At 45.9% G+C, this 20,388-nt stretch overlaps 1 protein-coding gene across 1 annotated transcript in view; it reads right to left on the bottom strand.

Annotated features, from left to right (window-relative positions):
* Nucleotides 1–18,851, bottom strand: part of LOC138917786 (collagen, type I, alpha 1a-like) — a 30,406-nt gene extending 11,555 nt beyond the window's left edge. The window contains exons 1-2 of the mRNA XM_070235944.1: nt 18,635–18,851; nt 13,547–15,435 (exon numbers count right to left, since the gene is read on the bottom strand). Coding sequence (XP_070092045.1) covers nt 13,547–15,435; nt 18,635–18,851 — 2,106 coding nt within the window. The remainder of the gene's footprint in view (nt 1–13,546; nt 15,436–18,634) is intronic.
* Nucleotides 18,852–20,388: the final 1,537 nt, after the last annotated feature.

Here is a 20,388-nt window from a genome sequence, read left to right as displayed (position 1 = left end):
CTCCTGCAAGGCCCAGTGATCCTCCAGGTCAAAGTCAGCATGAAGGACCCCTCGCTGTTGGTCTCCCTCAAATCCAGGCAGAAGCAACAAAGACGGCTCTAGAGGGTCATCTTTCCCGCAGGATCCCCACAGGCAAAGCCGCCCTGAGCACGATGCACAACAAAAACTCACAGAGCACGCGAGAGCGGCACCATGAGCCCCTGTGAGAACCAGGAGCTGCATTCGACACCAGCCCTTCAGACAGTGGAATCACCTGACCCACAGGCTAAAACGGCCGTGTTAACACGATTAAAGGTGTAAGTGAAAACAGGGAGTAAGAACAGACTTTTGTTTTTAGAAAAAGACCAAGTGGTTGTGAAAGAGAATTCCAGAAATTAAAAAAAAAAAAAACGTTTTAAAGTTAAAAACTCAATGGAGCGGTTAAACCACAGATTGAGCACAGCTAAGGAGAAAAGTGGTAAAATGGAATACGGACACAGAAGACAGCACGGAGAGATAAACAGAATTAGGAAAGAGAGGGAAAGAGACACAGAGAGCTAAGGGAAAAAAGTCACCTTCACAGAAGCAATGGGCAGAGTGTTCCCGGACAGGTGGAGTGCCATGCGAATGCTCAGCTCAGGAAGTGAGTCCTGAGCAGGAAGAACACAGCTGCCTTCACACCCAAGGCACTTAGGTGAGTCACCAGAACACCAGCACAAGTGATCACAGCCAGAACACAGCATCTCCTATGTGCTCAACGCTTTACTCAAAGCTCATCCTTTTAATATGTTGGCCTATTTCCTTCCAGTCTTTCATCTATGCATGTTTAGTACACATACAAAAATTTCAGGGGAAAATCAGATTGATACAATACACATAATTTTGTATGTACTTTTTTTACTCAGCGTTTTCCCATGAGCATTTTCCCAGGTCACTACGCAGCAGCAGCAGACTGCATCAATAAGAGCGAAGACGAGTTATGGTTACCAACGTGGGATGTGAAGTCAAGCGTTCTGTGTCTGAGTCCCAGCTCACGACTCACCAGCTGTGTGACCTTGGGTAAGTGACCTGTCCTCTCTCTGCTCCCATTTTCTCATCTGTAAGTTAGTGTGAGTTGCTATTTACTAAGCTATCTGCCAGGCACTGTGCTAAAAACTTGAATAATCCCATTTGATTTTCACAAAACCCCTATGGATTACATGTGTTATTGGCATTATTTTACAGACAAGAGACCGGGCCTTAGAAAGAATGTGAAGTGATTTGCCCCAAATCACATGGCCGCTGATGGTGCTTCGACTTGAATTGAGATGTGTCTGCAAAATCTGCGCCCTTGATGCCACACTCTTCTTCCATACGTTTGAACGGCCTCAGAGTCTGCACAGACCGTGAAGCTCATCACGAGACGCCCCCAGTGCTGCTCATCTCCGCTTATTTCCCTATTTCTGTGCTTTGTCCATGTTTCTTTAGACATGTTCATTTTTCTAATTTCTATGTTGTATAGTTACATATTACGTTATGTTATACATTATGGTATATGTATTATATGTTATGTGTGTATATATGCATATGTGTTATATATAATATATTGTCTATTATGTTTTATATAGTTACAATGTATAGATATTAGCCAGGTAGTTGAAATTAGGGCAAGGATTTTCTGCACAGGAAATCCACAGGGACAACCTTCACCAAAACCGGCAGAAGAGCCCAGCAAGATGGCTCCAGAGCTCCCACTGCTCTGGAGCCAGAGGGACAGATTCCTGTGTGTGTCTCACTAGTTCCTCCCCAGACTGCAGAATCAGTATCCTGTCGAGTCAGATGTTTTGCCTGTTGTTCAGACTAATGCTTCCCGGACATTTCCATGAGATGGCTCTAGTGATGATATTTTTTTCCCAAAGAGGACAAGACAGACTTGGTTCTTCCTTTCACGTAATCAATGCACGCTCATCTCCATTACGGACTAGTCCATCCTCGGGATCGTTAATTCTCTATATTACTATATCTTGAATAGCCTTTCTTCTTTGGCTCTTACTTTAGCACTGGTTTTCATTTTTCATTATATCAAGGAAACTTTAGCCCTATTATCCATAAACTGAAGCCACCTCATAGTCCCCTCATGTCAAGCTTTTTAACTAACCTCAAATACAGGAACATGATAACACTCATTATCAATGAGAATTCAGAACACTGTTCTGTTCTAGTTAATGAAGTGAGGCAGAAAACAAAAAGTCTAACTATTTAGAAGGGAGGAGACAAAATTACATTATTTGTAGACAACATGAAAGCATATCTTTGAAAAAAAAAAAGAGAAAGACTGAATCGCCAGAAAAGCTACTAAAACTAAATGGGAATTCAGTCAGTGAGCACTGCTATCGTCTGCCAATAATGAGTGAGGAAAACATAATGAAAAGATGCCCTCATTTTCATCCACTTACAGCACCAGCAGCAGGACGAGTACTTCATCCTCACAAGCAGAATCTACTCCAAGTGCGTTCACTTGGCCCACAGAAAAGTCCGAAGACTTTAACATCCTCCCCCTCCCACTGTAGCCTAGACCACTGCCAGGCTGTCCCCCTCCAAAACGGGTACAAAAATTCTGAACCTTCCAGGAATCTCTTCTCTTTGGCCTGGAGGAGATTTGAATCTTTTAAAACAAAATAATAAAACTTAAGATACGTAGGGGCTGGCCCTGTGGCCAAGTGCTTAGAGCGCCGTGCACTCCACTGCAGTGGCTCAGGGTTCGTGGATTCGGATCCCAGGTGTGGACCTGCTCCACTCATCAGCCAAGCAGTGGAGACATCCCACATACAAAGTAGAGGAAGACTGGCACAGATGTCAGCTCAGAGCTAATCTTCCTCGGGCAAAAAATAAAGGAGGAGGATTGGCAACAGATGTGAGGTCAGGATGAATCTTCCTCAAAAGAAAACAAACTTATGATATGTAAAAATTAAGGGATAAAACTCCTTCTAAATTTGACCAGCAAATTCATTGTCTAAAACAAGAAGATACTAAAATCAAAATGAATAGCCAACAAAAGAACTGCTATGACACTCCCACGTTCATCAGTAGCATTAGCTGTGCTGAAAACTGAGTTAGAGAGAGAGAAAAACCACACGCTGTTGTTCGCAAACACTCAGGCCCCTGCTTGTGCTAGTTTACACAGAACTGAGAAAACCTGAGTGAGAAAACTACCTACTAATAGCTTCTTAAAACTTGTTGGGACCCTAAAAAACCAAATTTACATCTCAGCTCCTAGGCAAAGTCATCTCTAAGCCAATCCAAAAATAAGATGGTTTACTCTTTTCTACAGCCTTGTTAAGCTAATTTTTCCCCATGTCAGTGGTATATACTTTACAGCAACATTCTTCAATGCGCTTGCTAACGTGCAGACAAGAAATGTTCCAGGCCATCTTCTCTGAACTCCCTTCCCACCCGTGTGGCCCACGCAAAAACCATTCTTCTTCCTAGCTAGCACAACTCTAGTCTTCTTCACCCTCCTGGGCTGTCATGACCTCCAGAGAAGGCCAGACTCCTCCCCCAGCCCAGGGTGAATTACGTTGGGTCAGAGTTCATCACAGTGATGGTATTTCCATGGCCAAGCCACTGGTTTAGGCATGGACACAATTCTGGCCTGGGAGATAGGAGGGGTAGTTTCTGGAAAGTTTTCCTCAGGCTTTAAGAGCACAGAACGGGTACAGTCTCTTTTTCATGTCTCTGGATGTGTAGTTACATAAAGACTTGAAGTCACTGAGCTGCTGGACCAACCAGCCTTGGAAACTCCCACTTAGAGACCTTTTGTTATGTGAGATAAGAAATGCCCCCCGTGTTCAAGCTGCTTCTGTTGAGTTTTCTGTCACTTACACCCAAAAGCTTCCAAATAAAGCACCATCTAGTCTTCTAGCTAGTATTACTCCACCTGTAGAAGAAGCCTCCGACAGCGGACAGAAAAGACAAAATCAACCAATCTGTAAAACTGCAAGAGGACCTGTCCTTTACGGCCAAACTAGCCCTTCACAAAGAGGAGCTGTTATTGATCATCTGGAAATTATTCTGTCTTTGGTAGCAATTACCCTCTCTCTCCCTTCTTTGAGATGAGTGCTTCTCCCATAAATCGAATGACCTTATTTCATATGGGGGGAGGCAGGGAAGAGATTTTGATTACTATAATCTTACTAATTTACAAACAGTAACAACCTAATCCTAATTTATCTCTATTGACACCAGACTAAGAAATAGGCCTAAATCAAAGGGACCTAGTTCACACATAAAGATGAATTCCCTGAGAGAAAGGACTATGGAGAAAAAATTCTCCAGGGACAACGAGGAATCTCCTTGATGAAAGCCTGTAGAAATAGAAGATTCATGCAGCTGTGAAGCCTTAGGCACTATACTTGGATCATACGGCAACTCAAGATCCCTGCCACGCTGATCTAAAGCGAACATTTGACTTCTTTCTAAACAGATAGGTGGAAAAACATCTAAGTGTTAAAATAAAAGCAAAAACTTCTTAATCTCAAACTCTACGACAATTATATATACTCATGCAAACCATCTGCTATGGCAAATCCACCTCATTACTCTAGGGAGCAAAAAAGGCAAACAGTATGACCAAAACTCCTACTATGTCTCAATTCCCATCAAATCCTGATGGTGTCAGGAAGTGCCTTATTCAGCCAGAAAATGTCCAGTGACTAATTTAACCGAAAGGTAATTTATTTAATTAAAAAGAGACATGGAAGCACTTACTGGATTAAAAAAGAAATGGTATATATACTTATCAGAATCAAACAGTTTCCGCCCTATGGCAATTCGATAACTAAGTGAATACACCTTTTTAAATGTTTTTAGATTAAAAACTTTACTGTCCAAGAGTAGTGCTGACTATAGACTGTCCTGTTAAAAATAGTTTGAAATATTTAAGATTTATGGCTCCAGGGCACTAAATCCCCACTCACATTTATAATGACCAAAACGTAGAATATGAACATTGAAAAGCAACTGCAAATAAGTGTTCGCTTCTCCAGGGAAGTCGTAAGGTTTGCCGACATGATGGGCAATGGATAACTGGTCTTCGGTTCAGCAACTAAGACATAAATTATGTGTGAGCTGCTCACACAGGCGCAGGACAAGGAGGGCAGTGATGGTATGGGAAAGAACGTGAGTCTCAGAAATACAGCCTACTGCTATCGTCCCTTTCCCGCTTGTACACATTACATCAAGGCACCCTTTCCAAGTGATTACAGACCCAGAGATGCCTAGCCTGGGGAGCAGACAGTTCTTCTGCACACGTTAGGAAATGGAGACTCTATCTGGTATCGCTGTACAATGCACATCTTGCACCATCATACGTAGTGGCCCCAAACTCACCTTCCGGAGCCCCGTGCCCGGCAGCAGACGGGAACTCCCAGGTCTTTTAGGAATGGAGGAAAGGAAGTCTCATTCTTAACAAATTCAACCACCAAAACCTTCCCTCATTCTAGAAAAGTTGGAGGCAGCGAAAGTTCCATTAAATTGGGCCCTATTTCTCACTAAACAGAGAAAGAAAGAATTCTCCAGTGAGATCAACGAGTCAAGATTTATAGGTTTGTTGTTCAGATGGAAAGTAAATCTTCACGTTTTCAGCAAGGCTTTTTACAGCACAGACTTCAACTTTATTGAGAGGATATTAATATATCTGTATCACGATTTTTCTGTATATGATTATTCACTTAAAATGCTCTGTATTTTTCAAAGGCGGGCCTATAACTATAAAAGAAGCTATAAAAGTTACAATGTGCCATTAACGATTTTTTAAATGATGGCTTTATTTGTTTTTTATTTGTTTATTTAAACTTTGCCTTTGAAGATTTATATGAAAAGCAGATTATAACTGGGGCCAGCCCAGTGGTGTAGTGGTTAAGTTCTTGTGCTCCACTTCGGTGGCCCGTGGTTTGTGGGTTTGGATCCCAGCCACAGCCCTACACACCGCTCAGCAAACCATGCCGTGGTGGCATCCCACATACAAAATAGAGGAAGACTGGCACAGATGTTAGCTCAGGGCCAATCTTCCTCACACACACACAAAAAGATTATAACTAACCATCACCAAAGCTTGAACTTGACTTAGGTTAATTGAGGGAATAACGTAGTAAGTAGTCTTCTGGAATAGAAATACAAGACTAGCATCTACTAAATAGACCAACTCAGTATTACAAACAAATGAGAAAATACTGTGCTGTTTAAAACTGGCAATCATTTATATATTAGGAAATTATTTTGGTCCTCAAAAAAAAAACTGCTTCAGCATAAAAGAAATTATACAAATACATACATACCCCTACATACTTATCCTAAAGTCAAGCCTTTGGTACTTAGAAGTAAAATAAAACATAAATCACTATTGCTTATTGAGAATGGCTATGTTAATACCACTCTAAGTTCTATGCAAGCCTTTCATGAGCCAACAGGCAAAAATGTTAGATTCTCTGTAGCGGGACGGAGATTCTGCCAGCGAACAAGGGGAGTGGGTGAGAACAGCTGTTTGAATGTGACTCACCGTCTGCTCTGACTTCTGACCCCACTATGTTTTAAACTGCAGGACTTTCTTAAGTAATTGCGAGATCCACCGACTAAGGTTTCCAGCACAGAGTTTTCAAGACCACCACCACATGTCGCAGGGACACAACCATCAGAATCAAACAAGAAACTCCCAGCCCTACTGGGACTGCAACAGGAGAAGACCAGGCAGCGTGCACCTAACAAGGCCGTGCACGCTCCATGACTCAGATGATGAGATCTGTGAGCTTCAACCAGAAACTGATAGCACACGCTCTGGAGACAGGCGGCTCCAAGTCTGAATCCCAGTTTCAAAGCCTCCTTTCACCACCTGTGAGCTGTGAGAGATCCTGGGTAAATCACTTCACCTCTCAGTGCCTTTATTTCTACAGAGATACAATGGGGACAACATAGCACCTACCTCGAAAGCTGTTACGATAATTAAAATTAGGTGATATATATAAGTACTTGGAAACACTGCCTGGCATTTTATACATAGTCGATAAATGTCAGCCATTATTATTATTACCAGTAATAGTGGTTTCTTTACTTCTCCTCCAATCCAGAAATCCCACTTCTGGAAATCTACCCTGGAGAAATAATCCAAACTACAGTAGAGGCACAAAAATACTTAGTACCAAGTTATTTGCAATGGTGAAAAGTTAGACAAACCTAAATGTACACTAATAAGGAAGCAATTGAGTCATTTATCCAATATCCATCCAGCAAAATATTAGTCCGTAACTAAGAATACATTAGAAACACAGTAAAGAAGTATGGAGCAAAATGGCTATGTGTTTATACAATTACACAAAGCGAAAAGAGCCAAGATTTAAAACTATATGTACATCATTATAACAATGTAAAATTATACTTAAAATGCATATTAAAAAAACTTAAGCAAGTAATACACCAAAATCATCACAGTGGATGTGAAGATAATATTTGGGGTGAATTTTTTTCTTTTCTGTACTATCACATAGTCATATTACTTTTATAATTTTAAAATTATTTTTAAATGTTTAACTTGCTACAGACTTATTTTAATATTAATTAAATAGGGTTAGGAAAATGGTAACAAAAGTTAAACCACAAATATATTACTGAAGTGGTTAAGAATCAAAGTAGAAATTAAGAATAAAACAAGTGCTTGAAATATTAACACTCAAAATAAAAATATTATTTAAAAAACTGAGTCCCTAATGAGTTATCCAGTACTTAAACTGGACAGAGTCCAGGGACCACTTACATCTGAGACTGAATGATATACATATTTTTTATTGTAAAATGACTGTCAGGGAAACGAAATGATTTAAGAGAAATGAAGACATTGCGCTGTTTTTTAGTCTTGGAAAAGCTATCTCCTGTAACAAAACCTAAATTAGTCTCGGTAACAAAGTAACATAGTAATAAATGCCTTTCCATTGAATAAATCAGACCTTATATATAACATATCTTTTCATTGTTTTAAAATGAGTCCATTTAGATAAGATATGACAGAAATAACGTTTTACAAATTGGGGAGGAAATGGTCGATGAACATTTTATGAATTCCAGAAAATATCTAAATAGAAGGGAGGAAGGAAACAAATTCTAGCCAAACTCACTATTGTCCAAATCTGTTAGCTCAGGGCTAATCTTCCTCACCAAAAGAAAAAAAGGGGGGGGGGGAGGGCTCATCTCTCCAAGTAGATGGAATGCTCCCTGAGGGCAGAGAATGCACTGATTGATCTTCAGGCATCAGAGAGAGTTTAACACTGTTTTCCACACGTGGCAGACTATATAGAAAATGCTGGTTTAACTGAACTGAACATCTAAATAATCCATTCAGAAGAGGCAGCAAGGTCAGCAGTCAACTCAAAAAGGTTCCTAAACACAGGATGGGGGCAGGGGGAGGGGGCTTATTAAGGGGGAAGTGCTCCTTGCCTTTTGGCAGAAATCTTAATGTGCCACTTTAAACCAAAATAATGTGAATTTTCTCTTAAACCATAAGGCATTTGTCCATACTAAATCCACAGGCCTCTTGTACATCAGTAATGTGGGAACCCAACATTTACTAAGAGCAGCTGTAACGTCTGAGAGCAGATCACTCATTGTGCCACTCGTTATTTATTCAGAACTATATCTAATTTCAGAAAGGATCCACTGGAACGTACATAAGTACATATACCACAACAAGATAAAATGACATACCTAAGAGGAGAAAGAGAAAAATGGGACAAAAGAAAGCTGAAGGCAGGAAAGAGAGGCTGTCCTGGGAGTAGGTTCATGCACCAAATTAACGTATTCTATAAAATTCTGCACATTTGCTCGAGGAAGGTCAGAGGTTTGGCTCTAAGAATTCTAGCAGCCAACAAAAACAGGACAATCCCATCAGTTACACGAGTCAGCATCTTAAGATAAAAATAAAAGCTATCAGAGAACTCTCTCCCCCTTGGTCCTCATAAGAGGAAACTACATCGTGTAACAAATGAAATACTCAACGACATCCTTGCAGCTGACTTGTCACGGCTTCGGAAGACCATCCCTCATAATGACCCTCCCAGGCACATGACAGCACACAAGTCAAATCAATGCAAATGATGAAGAGGAAGGCAACCCACCCAAGGAAAGGGTCCACTACACAGCCCCTGCAGGTCTAGCTTTATCAGAAACAGATTTCATTCCACCTAGACTAACCTAAAATCCAGAGGCTTCATGCATCCACTTACCTCGAAATTATAAACAAAACTTGATGCACAAGTCCATTTCTCAGAGGGATACGTTTGTAGTTTCATAACATCCTCAGAGAAGCATGACTCAAGAAAGGATAAGAGCCCCTGATCTACAGCACTAGACGGTGTGCATCCTTCAGGCATCCTTCCACAAGCAGTTTCTCTTCGGAGATTTGGAGAAGTGCTGAGCCTCAAGACCGCAGCTCCTGACAAGCATCTGATGGGTGCTCCTCTCTGACGTGAACGTGGAACTCTGAGCTTAACCACTGGCGAGGCTGTGTGTCAACTGTACAAGACAATGATACGTGACCTTTCAGACCATAATGCCCACAAGCACATGGAGCACCTAACAATCTGCTCTTCTGGGCAGCTTTCCGCTATAAGCGTTCACAAAGTTGCCTCAAAGGACTGGTGATACTTCCTCTAGATAACATAAAAAGTAAAAACAAAAACCCATCTTTTGCTTGCGGATAAAAATTACAGATAAGCACAAAAAAATCATTTTCCTACATAAACATTACTTTTTAATTTTAAAGATAACCTTCCCACATCAGTTGATACAATTTGAGCTATGTTCTTTTTTGCCTTTTTGTTGTCTTCTTTTGCTATATCGCAACACAAGCACTGCCATAGCCTTAGACACACACACACACAGTCAACCATCCACCCATAGTATCGTGGTTAGAATGTCTCAAGGGCCCAAGGCCATCAAGTGAGGAAGCTGGCCTGTGGGGCCACCGAGACAAGGCCCTTTAAGATCTCACCCATCTAGAAGTCACAGGCATCCAGAGTCTGGTCCTCAGCATAACAAGGCCAAAAACACATCTTTATCAAAAATACACACTTGAGCAGACTCAAGAGAACTAACTCATCCTAACCCAACTACAAGGGACTGAAATGCAAATGAGAATACCAATTTACTAATTAATCAGAGAGAATATCCCTTCTCACTAATCAGAAAATTCACATCTGAAGCCACAACGCTGCTTGCCTAATGCTAGGATACGAGGTATCCTGGATTGATAGTCAATTCACCAGAAGTTAGACCAAAGAGAGACAGAGAGTTTGGGGAACACCCAATGAATTATCCAACCTACACCTTTTTAGGGACAAAGTTGTCCCTTTCACACGCAGGTCTCCTTCCCTTGGACATCATCGCCCTAACACTGCAGGCTTCTTGGTCTGTGAGCTTTCTTCCTCCACAGCCTTCTCTCCATCAGGAACTTCTCTAGAGAGGATACAATACAACTGATGAGGGGGTGCCGTACATGCATCATTAGCCTTGTTTCAGATCAAAATCTCCCAGATAAAGCTGCTCAAGCCACCCACCCGAGGCCACAGCTGGATAAGGCAGAGCAGAGATTCAAAGCCAGATCTCAAGCCCAAGCCCCCTTTCGAGCTTGCAGTAAATGACTGCTTCCAAGTGTCTTTCCACGGCTTCCATCTCCCAGCCTGATTGAAATGCCCCTCCTCAGGGTCCCCTAACACCCTAAGCACCCCATGGCACTAAGTGCTGGTACACAAATCTCTCTCTCACTACACTGAAACGTTCTGAGGATGGGGATCATAGCTCACTCATCTCTGTATCCCTCGTGTGCTATCCATCTATCCAGATAAATATGCAAACTAATTTGTCAGTGGTTTAATATGAAGGTCACCAAACTGAAGGCCTTGAACTAGCTGTGGAAGCTTAGGAAGGTCACAACTTCTCCAGCCAGCAACAAACATCTCATCTAACACATGGGATGAAATGGATATATGAGGCGGCTTAGGTCCCTTCTGGATCAAAAAAGCACTAGCAGTATAGATGGGCCCTGGCTTTTTATAGCCTACCTTAGTAGTTTGAATTATTAGAAATAAGTTAACCTCGTTGGTCTTCTGTACCACTCAACAGGAAGCATATATATAAATAATAGTTCAGAAAAAGCCTCCTCTTTTCTGAAAGGAGATAACTATCATTTACACCAAAATCAAACAGTGGCACCCTCCTCTAGTGAGTGTTCAAGGAGCTGAACACCACAAAAGGCAAGAATTTGATGGTGGGATTTTCCTTGAATAAAAGAAAAATCAGGAGAGAAATTAGCACCTAATATTCTTTGTTATTATCATATTCCCAATAGCAACTAACTCACTCCTTTTTACAGCACTTTCCTTATTTTGCTCTAAAACAAAGCCAAAATGAATGAACTGGCTCCATACTGCAGGAGGTCAGAAATAGAACAATTACTTTATTTTTAAGGGTACTGATAATATTAATTATTTTGAAAACAACAGGCTTTCTAATGTAAGGCACAACGGAAAGCATTTCATAGTTTGGCTAACAATGATCATCTTCTTGTTTAGCATTTAAGAACTTAATGAAAAGCCCTGTAAATGTAAAATACTCCTGGTTAAATAAGACCATTTATCATGTCCCTTTTCTGGATGGTATATTTACTGGCGGATAGTACTGGAAATTTTTCAACCTGAAATCTGTTTGGGTCTGTAACTTTCAGGTTTTAAAATATCAACTTAATAGAAAACTTAAAATACCCATTCACTTACATGTGCGGGCTCAAAATATGTCAATATAGCACAGCCAAACAACTACAACCCAAAGTTCCACAACATTAATAGTATATCCAGACCTTTCAATTAAAAACAAAACTGTGCTAAGGCCAGAAGCAGGCTATCATCTGCCAACAATTTTAATGTAAAAAGTATATAATAAATCTAAGTTTTGCTGAATGGTTTACAACAGGCCAGGCACATAAAATCAAAATATGCACATTCTAACTCAAACCAAGGAAACAAATCAGTCATTATACTGGCGACCTCATCATTAAGGTGTGTCTTCCTCAAGTACACAGCATGTCTGTCAATCAAGTTCACATCCTCCTCCTCCTGTGAGGGGAAAGGAGGCCCACACTACACCAGAGGCTGCGAATCACAACCAGCGAGAAACCCTGAGTAGGAAAGCCAGAATACAGAAAGGGCTGGGGCGGGCGGAAACAGGAGAAACTGACTTCAGCTCTACCAAATACACTTTCCAACTAAGTTTGTCACTCCTGGCAAAGTTGGTTCTACAAGGCAGGAAAACACACTGTCCTGGAAAGATGAGCAGAGCAATGGGTGAAGTGATTTTGCATCGAAGATGCAGATAAGCTAACCAATTGAAAGCTTTCTCAACGTCCACCCAAAGCAAAGACTGAAGAACAAGCAAGCCCTTGAAAAGGAGTGGCATGCCCTACCGCCCATCCAGACGCCAGAAGGGCAAAGAAGAGAGGTGGGGGAAAAGTTGGATGGGAGCATGGGGGTGTGGGGGAGGGGGAAATGGCGAAGGAGGGCGAGCATGAGTAAGAAATTACGCTGCAAAAAAACAAAAAAAAAGTATTGAGCAATAAACTGTCACAAACTGCCAAACTGAGAGAGACGGGGACCGGCCTGGGGCTCTGTGGAGCGCGGCGCTGCGGCCACCTGTGCCACTCACCCCGCCTGAGCCCATGCCCGAGGACCAGAGCCAAGCCCCGCCTCGACCTCCAGGAATCCGAGCCCCGCGCACAACCAGGGCGCCACAGAAATGCGGGAGAGAGACCTGACTCGGCCTCTACCTTCGCCTCTGGCTCCGACCGAGACAACCCCAAATAAAGGGGTTTAGCAGCAAGGACACCTCTTCGCGCTCACGCCGGCCAGGGCGTGGGGGTGAGATCCGAGCGCCGCCACCCCTGCAAAGGCCGGAGGCAGCTCCGTCCCGCTCCCCGATCCAGCCAACGCGGGCGGCCGGCTGTCACCTGGCCGCACTGCACCCGCCGAGTTAATGGAGCCGGGAAGCAGTGCAGAGACGCCCCTCGGGCCCCTCCTGGGGCGCAGGCAGGGCACGGAGTCCCAGCTCCTTCACCCACCCTGACTCGCCTCTGAAGATTCTGTCCCTTTCCCCAACGAAGCATCACAGACACTTTCTTCCGTCTTTGTGCCCAGCTCAGCCCAAACCTCAGAACTGAAGCTCTGAGGCCCCGGGCCAAAGGCCACCCCAGAAACCACTCACTCTTCCCGCGAAGCCCGCACGGACACCGCTGGGCTCCGGCCCTGGGGAACCTCACAAGTCACGAGGCACGAACCCGGCTGTGGACGGCCCTCCCTCCCCCAAACGGGATCCAGCCGAGTTTTTGGCAACTTGAGCCGCATTTGAACGAGCGGCCTTGTCCAGCCGGCACCAGGTCATCACCACGCCCCTCGCACCCAGGTCCTACCCCGCCGCGCACGCAACGTCCTGGTGTACACACACACACACACACTCACACAAGCACACCCTGTCAAACAAAGCCCCGGAGAACTCCTACCTCGCCCCCGTGCCCGTCGAAGATCCCGAAGATGGACGGGTGCGACTTGTTGGCCAGGTCCGTGAGAACTTCGAGGCGGTCCTCCATGTGGTCTCTCCGGCCCTGGATGGAATACCCCGCCACGTTGTGGCTCTTGAACTGCCAGGTCTTGGAGCACTCGGCCTCCAGCACGTCGAGGCCCCCGAGCCGCTCGTTCTGCACCATCTCGGCCACCTTGCCCTTGACCATCTTCACGCCGTCCCGGCTGGACTTGACGATGGTCTTCACCTCGTCCGTGTGGAAGAAGTAACTCCACAGCGCCAAGCTGATGCACAGCAAGAAGAGCGTCTCGGGTCTCAGCAAGAAGTAGCGCATGAGGCGACCCAGCAGAGACAGCAAAGTCACTGTATCCTCGCTAAAGCCCGACCACCAGCACGCGCGCGCCCCGAAGGCTCGCCGGTCCGGAGCGCGGGGGGACGGCCCGCGGGAGGGGCAGCAGGAGGCTGCAAAGCCGGGCGGGGGGCGGACGCCGGCGGCTCTGCGCGGCCCGGAGAGCAGAGGCAGCCTCCATTTTGTCTCCCGGCCTCGCGGCCCGAGGCCCGCGCCCTGCGCACCGGCGCCCGCGCCCGCCGCCCGCGCCGCCTCCCCTTCCTGCGCCCCTTTGTGAGGCGGCGACGGCCCCGGCGCCCGGGCTGGGCGGCGGCAGTCAAGCGAAAGTTGCGCCGGGCGGCTCGGCGGCGGCGGGCGGGAGAGTCCAGGGGCGCCGGCGCGCGCGCGGCCCCTCCACGGGCCCCTCGCCGCTCGCGGAGCGGTCAGCAGGTGAGCCGGCGCGGGGCGCGAGAGCCGGCGGGGAGCGAGGCGAGTCCCCTCGGCCGCCGCTGTAAGGGAGCGCGGAGCCGCGAGCCCGCCGATCCCTTCAGACGCCGGTCCCCCGAGAAAAAAGTTTTGCGGGAGCCTGGGCAGAGGCGGGGTCCGCGGAGCCCGGCGACGCAGCACGACGGGCGCGGAGCCGCAAGCGGCCGCCGGCTCTGCGTGCCTCTCCCGGCAGCTCGCGCTCCGCTCGGCTTGACTCGGCTCGGCGTCGCCCGCGCGCCCGCTCCTCGGCCCGGCTCGCGCGCGCCCCGCCCCCCGCGCGCGCCCCGCCCCCCGCGCGCGCCCCGCCCCCCGCGCGCGCCCCGCCCCCCCGCGCGCCCCGCCCCCCGCGCTCGCCACGCCCGCGCGCTCGCCACGCCCCCCGCGCTCGCCACGCCCCCGGAGCCGGGACTCCAGGCCCCGGGGCTCCGGGCGAGCTGTCAGAGGCCAGGGAGCCTCGGCGGCGGCCGGCGCGCACGCAGCCCCGGGCGGCCCAGCGAAGCGAGGGCGAGGCGAGGGGCGCGTCCACGGCCGAGCTCGAGCGGACGCTGGTTCCTCCTCCCGCGCGGGCTCCCGGGACAATACGACACTGACCCTGGTCGTCGTCACGCTCCTTGCCCGGGAGCCGCGGCCGCCGGCTGGAAAGCAGAGGCCCGGCCGTGAGCACCCCCCTCCGGCAGGCCGCGCGGTAGCGCCGTCCCCGCGTCGCCCGCATAAGGCAAGCGGGAAGGGACGCACGTCTGCCGCCTCGCAAAGCGGGGCGGAGCGGGCCGGCCGCTGGGGTTCGGTGGCGGGGGCCTGTCCGGATCCCCCGAGGCGAGGAGGATCTGGGCCTCGCAGCCTCCTCGCGACGGGCCAAGACCCTCTGGAGGACGACAGCAAGTGAGGACTGGGGCGCCTGGAGGTCGCTAAGATTCTCGCCCCCGGAGGGCGAGGAGGGGCTGCCTCTGCGAGCTGCCGCCCGCGAGCAGGGGACTCCGGCACGGAGGCTCCCCTGGGCGCTGCCGTTCCCCGGAGGGACAGGGAGCCTCCCAGCGTGGCCGGCGCGGCCAGTCTTCCTCAGCAAAAAGAGGAGGATTGGCGGCAGATGTTAGCTCAGGGCTAACCTTCCTCAAAAACAAACAAACAAATAAATAAACTACGTGAGATATTAACACTTTATTGTAAAATAGGCTTCGTGTAAGATATTTTGCCCAAGTGTAGGCTAACGTAGGTGTTCTGAGCACATTTAAGGTAGGCTAGGCTAAGCTACGATGTTCAGTAGGTTAGATGTATTAAATGCATTTTCGACTTACGATATTTTCAACTTTCAATGGGTTTATCGGGATGTAACCCCACTGTAAGTCAGGGAAGATCTGTAGTTCATTTGTGTGAAAATCAATAAAATGATTTTTCAAGCAGACCCTATAGGCATCTTCTTCTTTCTGCTGAGAAATTCATGTACTTTACATGGTAATTTTTAAAAGGCCTAAATATGCTTTTTTAAATATTTTACTCTGAATCTTATTATGTTTGATTAATAAAAAACACCTTCGGGGCTGGCCCCGTGGCCGAGTGGTTAAGTTTGCGCGCTCCGCTGCAGGTGGCCCAGTGTTTCGTTAGTTCGAATCCTGGGCGCAGACATGGCACTGCTCGTCGGACCACGCTGAGGCAGCGTCCCACATGCCACAACTAGAAGAACCCACAACGAAGAATACACAACTATGTGCCGGGGGGCTTTGGGGAGAAAAAGGAAAAAATAAAATTTAAAAAAAAAAAAAAACCTTCCTCTAGTGACAAACTAATATTTGCATATTCCTTGAGGGTGTAAAGTTTTTTCATGTGTATTGACTTCCAGCCTCATAACAATCCTATGAGGAGGATAAAGGAGCTTTTATCACTTTATTAATATGAAGAAAATGAGGCACAAAGATGTTAAATGAATATCACAATTCAGCAAATAAGAAGTTGGAAACTCAAGCTCAGTTCTGACCACCGATTCAGTACTCTAACATCCACTGATTGCCCGGGGATGCTGAGATGCTTAGTCTAATTTTTGTATTTCTCTAATAACATTTCAGTAGATCTCCGTTACAGAAATCTCAGAAAGAATACATGGGGTCCTATTCCACAATTCTGGCGTCAGCCTTTGGGACCAGCACTGCTCTATAAATATTGACCGCATCCACTAAAAACTCTTGTGGGGCAGAAGACAAGTGTAGGTAAGCTCCGTCTCTAGGTAAAGCCTAAAAGATCTGTTGCTAGAGTAAAATACTGTCTGAATTTCACAGGGAAGAAAGAAGTGCCATGGGATGTACATTATGCACACATTTTACCATTACAAGCGACGTGGTAATGAATAAAGAGCTAATTGCAATCCCAAGTTTTCATGAGATACAATAATAAGGACAAAAGAGTTACCAGGTAATTATCATTTTCAATTACGCAACTTATGTTAGCCTTCCAAGTATATAAAGAACATAAAATATAGCTTTTAGAAGTAATATATTCTCCGAAAAACTTTCAGAGTTGTAGCTCTTAGGTTTAAGAAATCTTTAAGACGGAGTTTAATAAAAAATAAATCTATTTTCCAGTATGATGTTGTCCCATGATGTCCTCCTTTCTTTTTGTTTTTGTCACTTATTACAAAGTTATAAAACTCAAATGTAAAGTGCCTTATCGTCTGAGCCTCTGAATGTAATAAAAATCCCCTGAAATAAATTTTAAATGAACCTTTCATACATACAGAAATTCTCTGCACATTTTTCAATCTCCCAATGATCAGTGTGGTTAGTGTGCTTATATTGTTCCTGCTATCTGCACGTAAATATGCGCTGAGTGTCGAGTAGGACTCGTACTAATATTCTCTCAGTATACGCTTATGTATGTAAACCTTTGAAACTCTACATACAGAAGAGCACATGGAAGTGTTGTTAGGAAGCGCAGCGACCGTGAGTGCTGCACCCACCAACCGCCACCTGACCTAGAAACTGCACTGTGACCAAGATCCTTGTCCCGGCCCAGGAGCTCTTGCCCTATCCCACCTCCCTGCCTGTCCGCCACAGGTACCACTATCCTGAATTTTGTGTTTTATCATCCCCTCCCCTTGTCTTTTTAAAAATAACTTCATCACATATCTCTGTATCCCTAACTAGTATGTTTTTCAGTTTTGCTTCATTTTGAGCTTTATAAAAATGGTGTCTTACTGTAGATAGTTCTCTGGTCCTTATGTTTTCACTCAATATTATGTTTCTAGATCCTTCCATGTGGTTACACACCGTTTTGTGCCTTTGGGGCCCTCAGTGGATTGGATGGTGCCCGCACACATTAGTGAGGGCCATCGCTTTACGTAGTCTACTCAAGCAAAAGCTAATTTCTTCAGAAACGCCCTTGCAGACACACCCAGAAACAATGTTTTACCTGCTGTCTGGGTATCCCTTGGGCCAGTCAAGTTGACACATAAAATGAACCATCACAGCAACCGAGGACATGCAAACTGTTCACAGTGCTGCATACGAAGCAATCATTAATACAAGAATGATCCTGTTAATTTTTTGGTGATCCGAAAGTCACAATTTGAGACATTTACATTTTAACATGAACATTGTTTATTACATTTGGGCTTTTCACTGTGTAGTGTTGCATTTTAGGAAAAGCTTAAGCATTGACCGGTAGCCATTACAGTTTTTCCCTTTGAAAACAATGGCAAATAGGACCGGTTGTGTTTGTGGCATTTAACACTGAATTTTCAGGACTGGCGTACTCATGTTCAGAGGGAGACGCCTATTTATAAGCAAATGCTATATTCTAGGTCAGATCTCATTCTGGAAAAAGACACCGTCCGTGTGCACCTTAGTAGGTGGGAAGTGCTTCACTGAAGAGCCTGCAAGGAGCTGTCAGTGAGGAGCAGAGCTGAGGGCGGAGGGGGCGTGGCCGGGGGCGGGGCGTGGGTGTGCTTCCCACGCTCCCCGCAGTGTAGTCACAGCACCCTCTTTATTGAGCTACCCTTCACTAGCGGACATCTAAACTTGTCTTTTCCTGAAAAGTCCCTGGAACCACGCTCACATGACCACGGGAACTGTTTACCAAACAACTTTGTCCCATGAACTTTTACAACAAATCAGAGATGAAGACACAGCAATTTATCAGCTACTGAGTAACGTTGTGACAAATCCTTAGTAAGCCATTTATGAAAGATCTTTCCCAACAATGCATTCATAAAATAAACATCAAAACAGGAGATATTTTTCTTTTTCCCATGGTCTCAAACCCTTGTACCAACTCGGAACACGTGAAGGGCGTGTCCCACCCTCACTAGCTGCCGGCTGCCCGGCAGCGCTTCCCCCCGAGGCCGCAGGGCCCACGGCGTGAGGACATCTCGAGTTGGCGGAGGGGCTCCGCGGGTGATCCAGTTACCTCCTCTGTGGCCACGAGACCGCGCCTCTCCGCCGTCACCCGCGGCGCAGCTGACGGAGGGCCCCGCGCTGAGCTCCATCGCCGGGCTTGCGGGGAGGCTGGTCCCAGCCAACGAGCGAGGGCTGCAGGGACGCCGGGCACCACGACGGGCCGGGCCTGGAGACAGGCCTGCTCCAGCGCGGGACGCGGCTCCGGGACTCTGGCGGCCGCGCTGAAGCTCCCTCAGGCTGTGGGCGCCCTGGGACGGCTGCCCAGCCTTCCTCCTGGCTCCTTCCCTCAGTCAGACCCGCAGCAGTTGGACGGGCTCCCAGCTCGTCTGCCTTTCTCCCCGTTTTCTCTCGCACAGATGTTTCCCCTAATAAAATCCTTTGCCTTCTAATCCCATCTTGGAGGCTGATTCTCAGCAGACCCAGAATAACACACTTTCTTAGTTTAGAACCACTGATTTAGATTCTCTTTACTCAGAATTTCTGGCTCTGCCTCCGAAATAGAAAGCTTATAATACTCAGTTGTGCGTGTTCCTCCAAATCTTGCTCTAGCCAGGTGGCTGCTTTTCTGTGAAGTCACCTGATACTGTTTACAAGTTGCCCTCAAAATAAGCTCTTCCAGACTTACCTCCTCAGCTGTAATTCCGCTGATTAGTAATTTTCTAAATGGTGCCCTATCCACAAAACCTTAAAAATGAGTAAAGAAAAGCAACTGTTTACCTTTATATTTCAATTTTCAAATTAAGATAATCAAAAACTTGTCTATTTTTCTGTTATATTTTTGTTCCTTTGTGATTTTTTAAAAAAAAAAATATTTCAGAGTTCTGAAACACTGTTCACTGACGTGGTTATTCTCAAGTTTTACTGGGTTCAGGGACCCAGCACTTGCCCCAGAAAAAGACTTAGACATGCAAAATTTTCACAAAAACCCTACGCCAAGGGTCTTTCTAGGCTAAGGAACATTTCAGAATGTCCTCGTTGCTGGTCTTAATTTAATATATTTTGCTTCCTACTCTGAGCTACTTTTGAAAAGGAAAAGTTAAATTTGTTGTTCATACTGATTCTTTGGAATTCATGTGTAAGTCAATGTAACACGTAAATGTAAGATTATATAACTTATATTTAACTCAGATGACCATTTTTTCATATAATCTTCCTGTCTGAAGCAGAGAGTTTATGGAGGAAAGTGCAGAAGATAATGTGGGACTATGCAGGTTTTGGAGACAGACTTCCTAGGTTTGAATTCCACATTGCCATTCTTTATATATAACAAGCACTCTCCCACCTCAGGGCCTTTGCACTTGCTGTACCTTCTTCCTGGGAACCCCTTCTCTCAAATATTTACATGGCTCATTCACTCACTTCTTCAGGTCATTTCTCAAGTGTGACCTTATCAGAGAGGCCTTCCTTATGGGTGCCACTCTCCATCACTCTCTACCCTGACTCTGCTTCATATTTCTTCATAGAACTTGTCACCACCTGACATATCATCTATTTGTTTCTTTACTGTCCATGTCCTCTTGAAAGGATACAAATCTCCATGTAAGCAAGGATTTTGCACAAACATACGCACACATACCCATCAACCCCATTCTAGAACAATGCCTTACACAGGGTAGGAGCCCAATA

Source organism: Equus caballus, chromosome 15 (assembly GCF_041296265.1).
Source record: "Equus caballus isolate H_3958 breed thoroughbred chromosome 15, TB-T2T, whole genome shotgun sequence".
NCBI classification, from domain to species: Eukaryota; Metazoa; Chordata; class Mammalia; order Perissodactyla; family Equidae; genus Equus; species Equus caballus.
The sequence above is the reverse complement of the archived record's forward strand: the minus strand, read 5'-3'. Positions and strand labels throughout refer to the sequence as shown.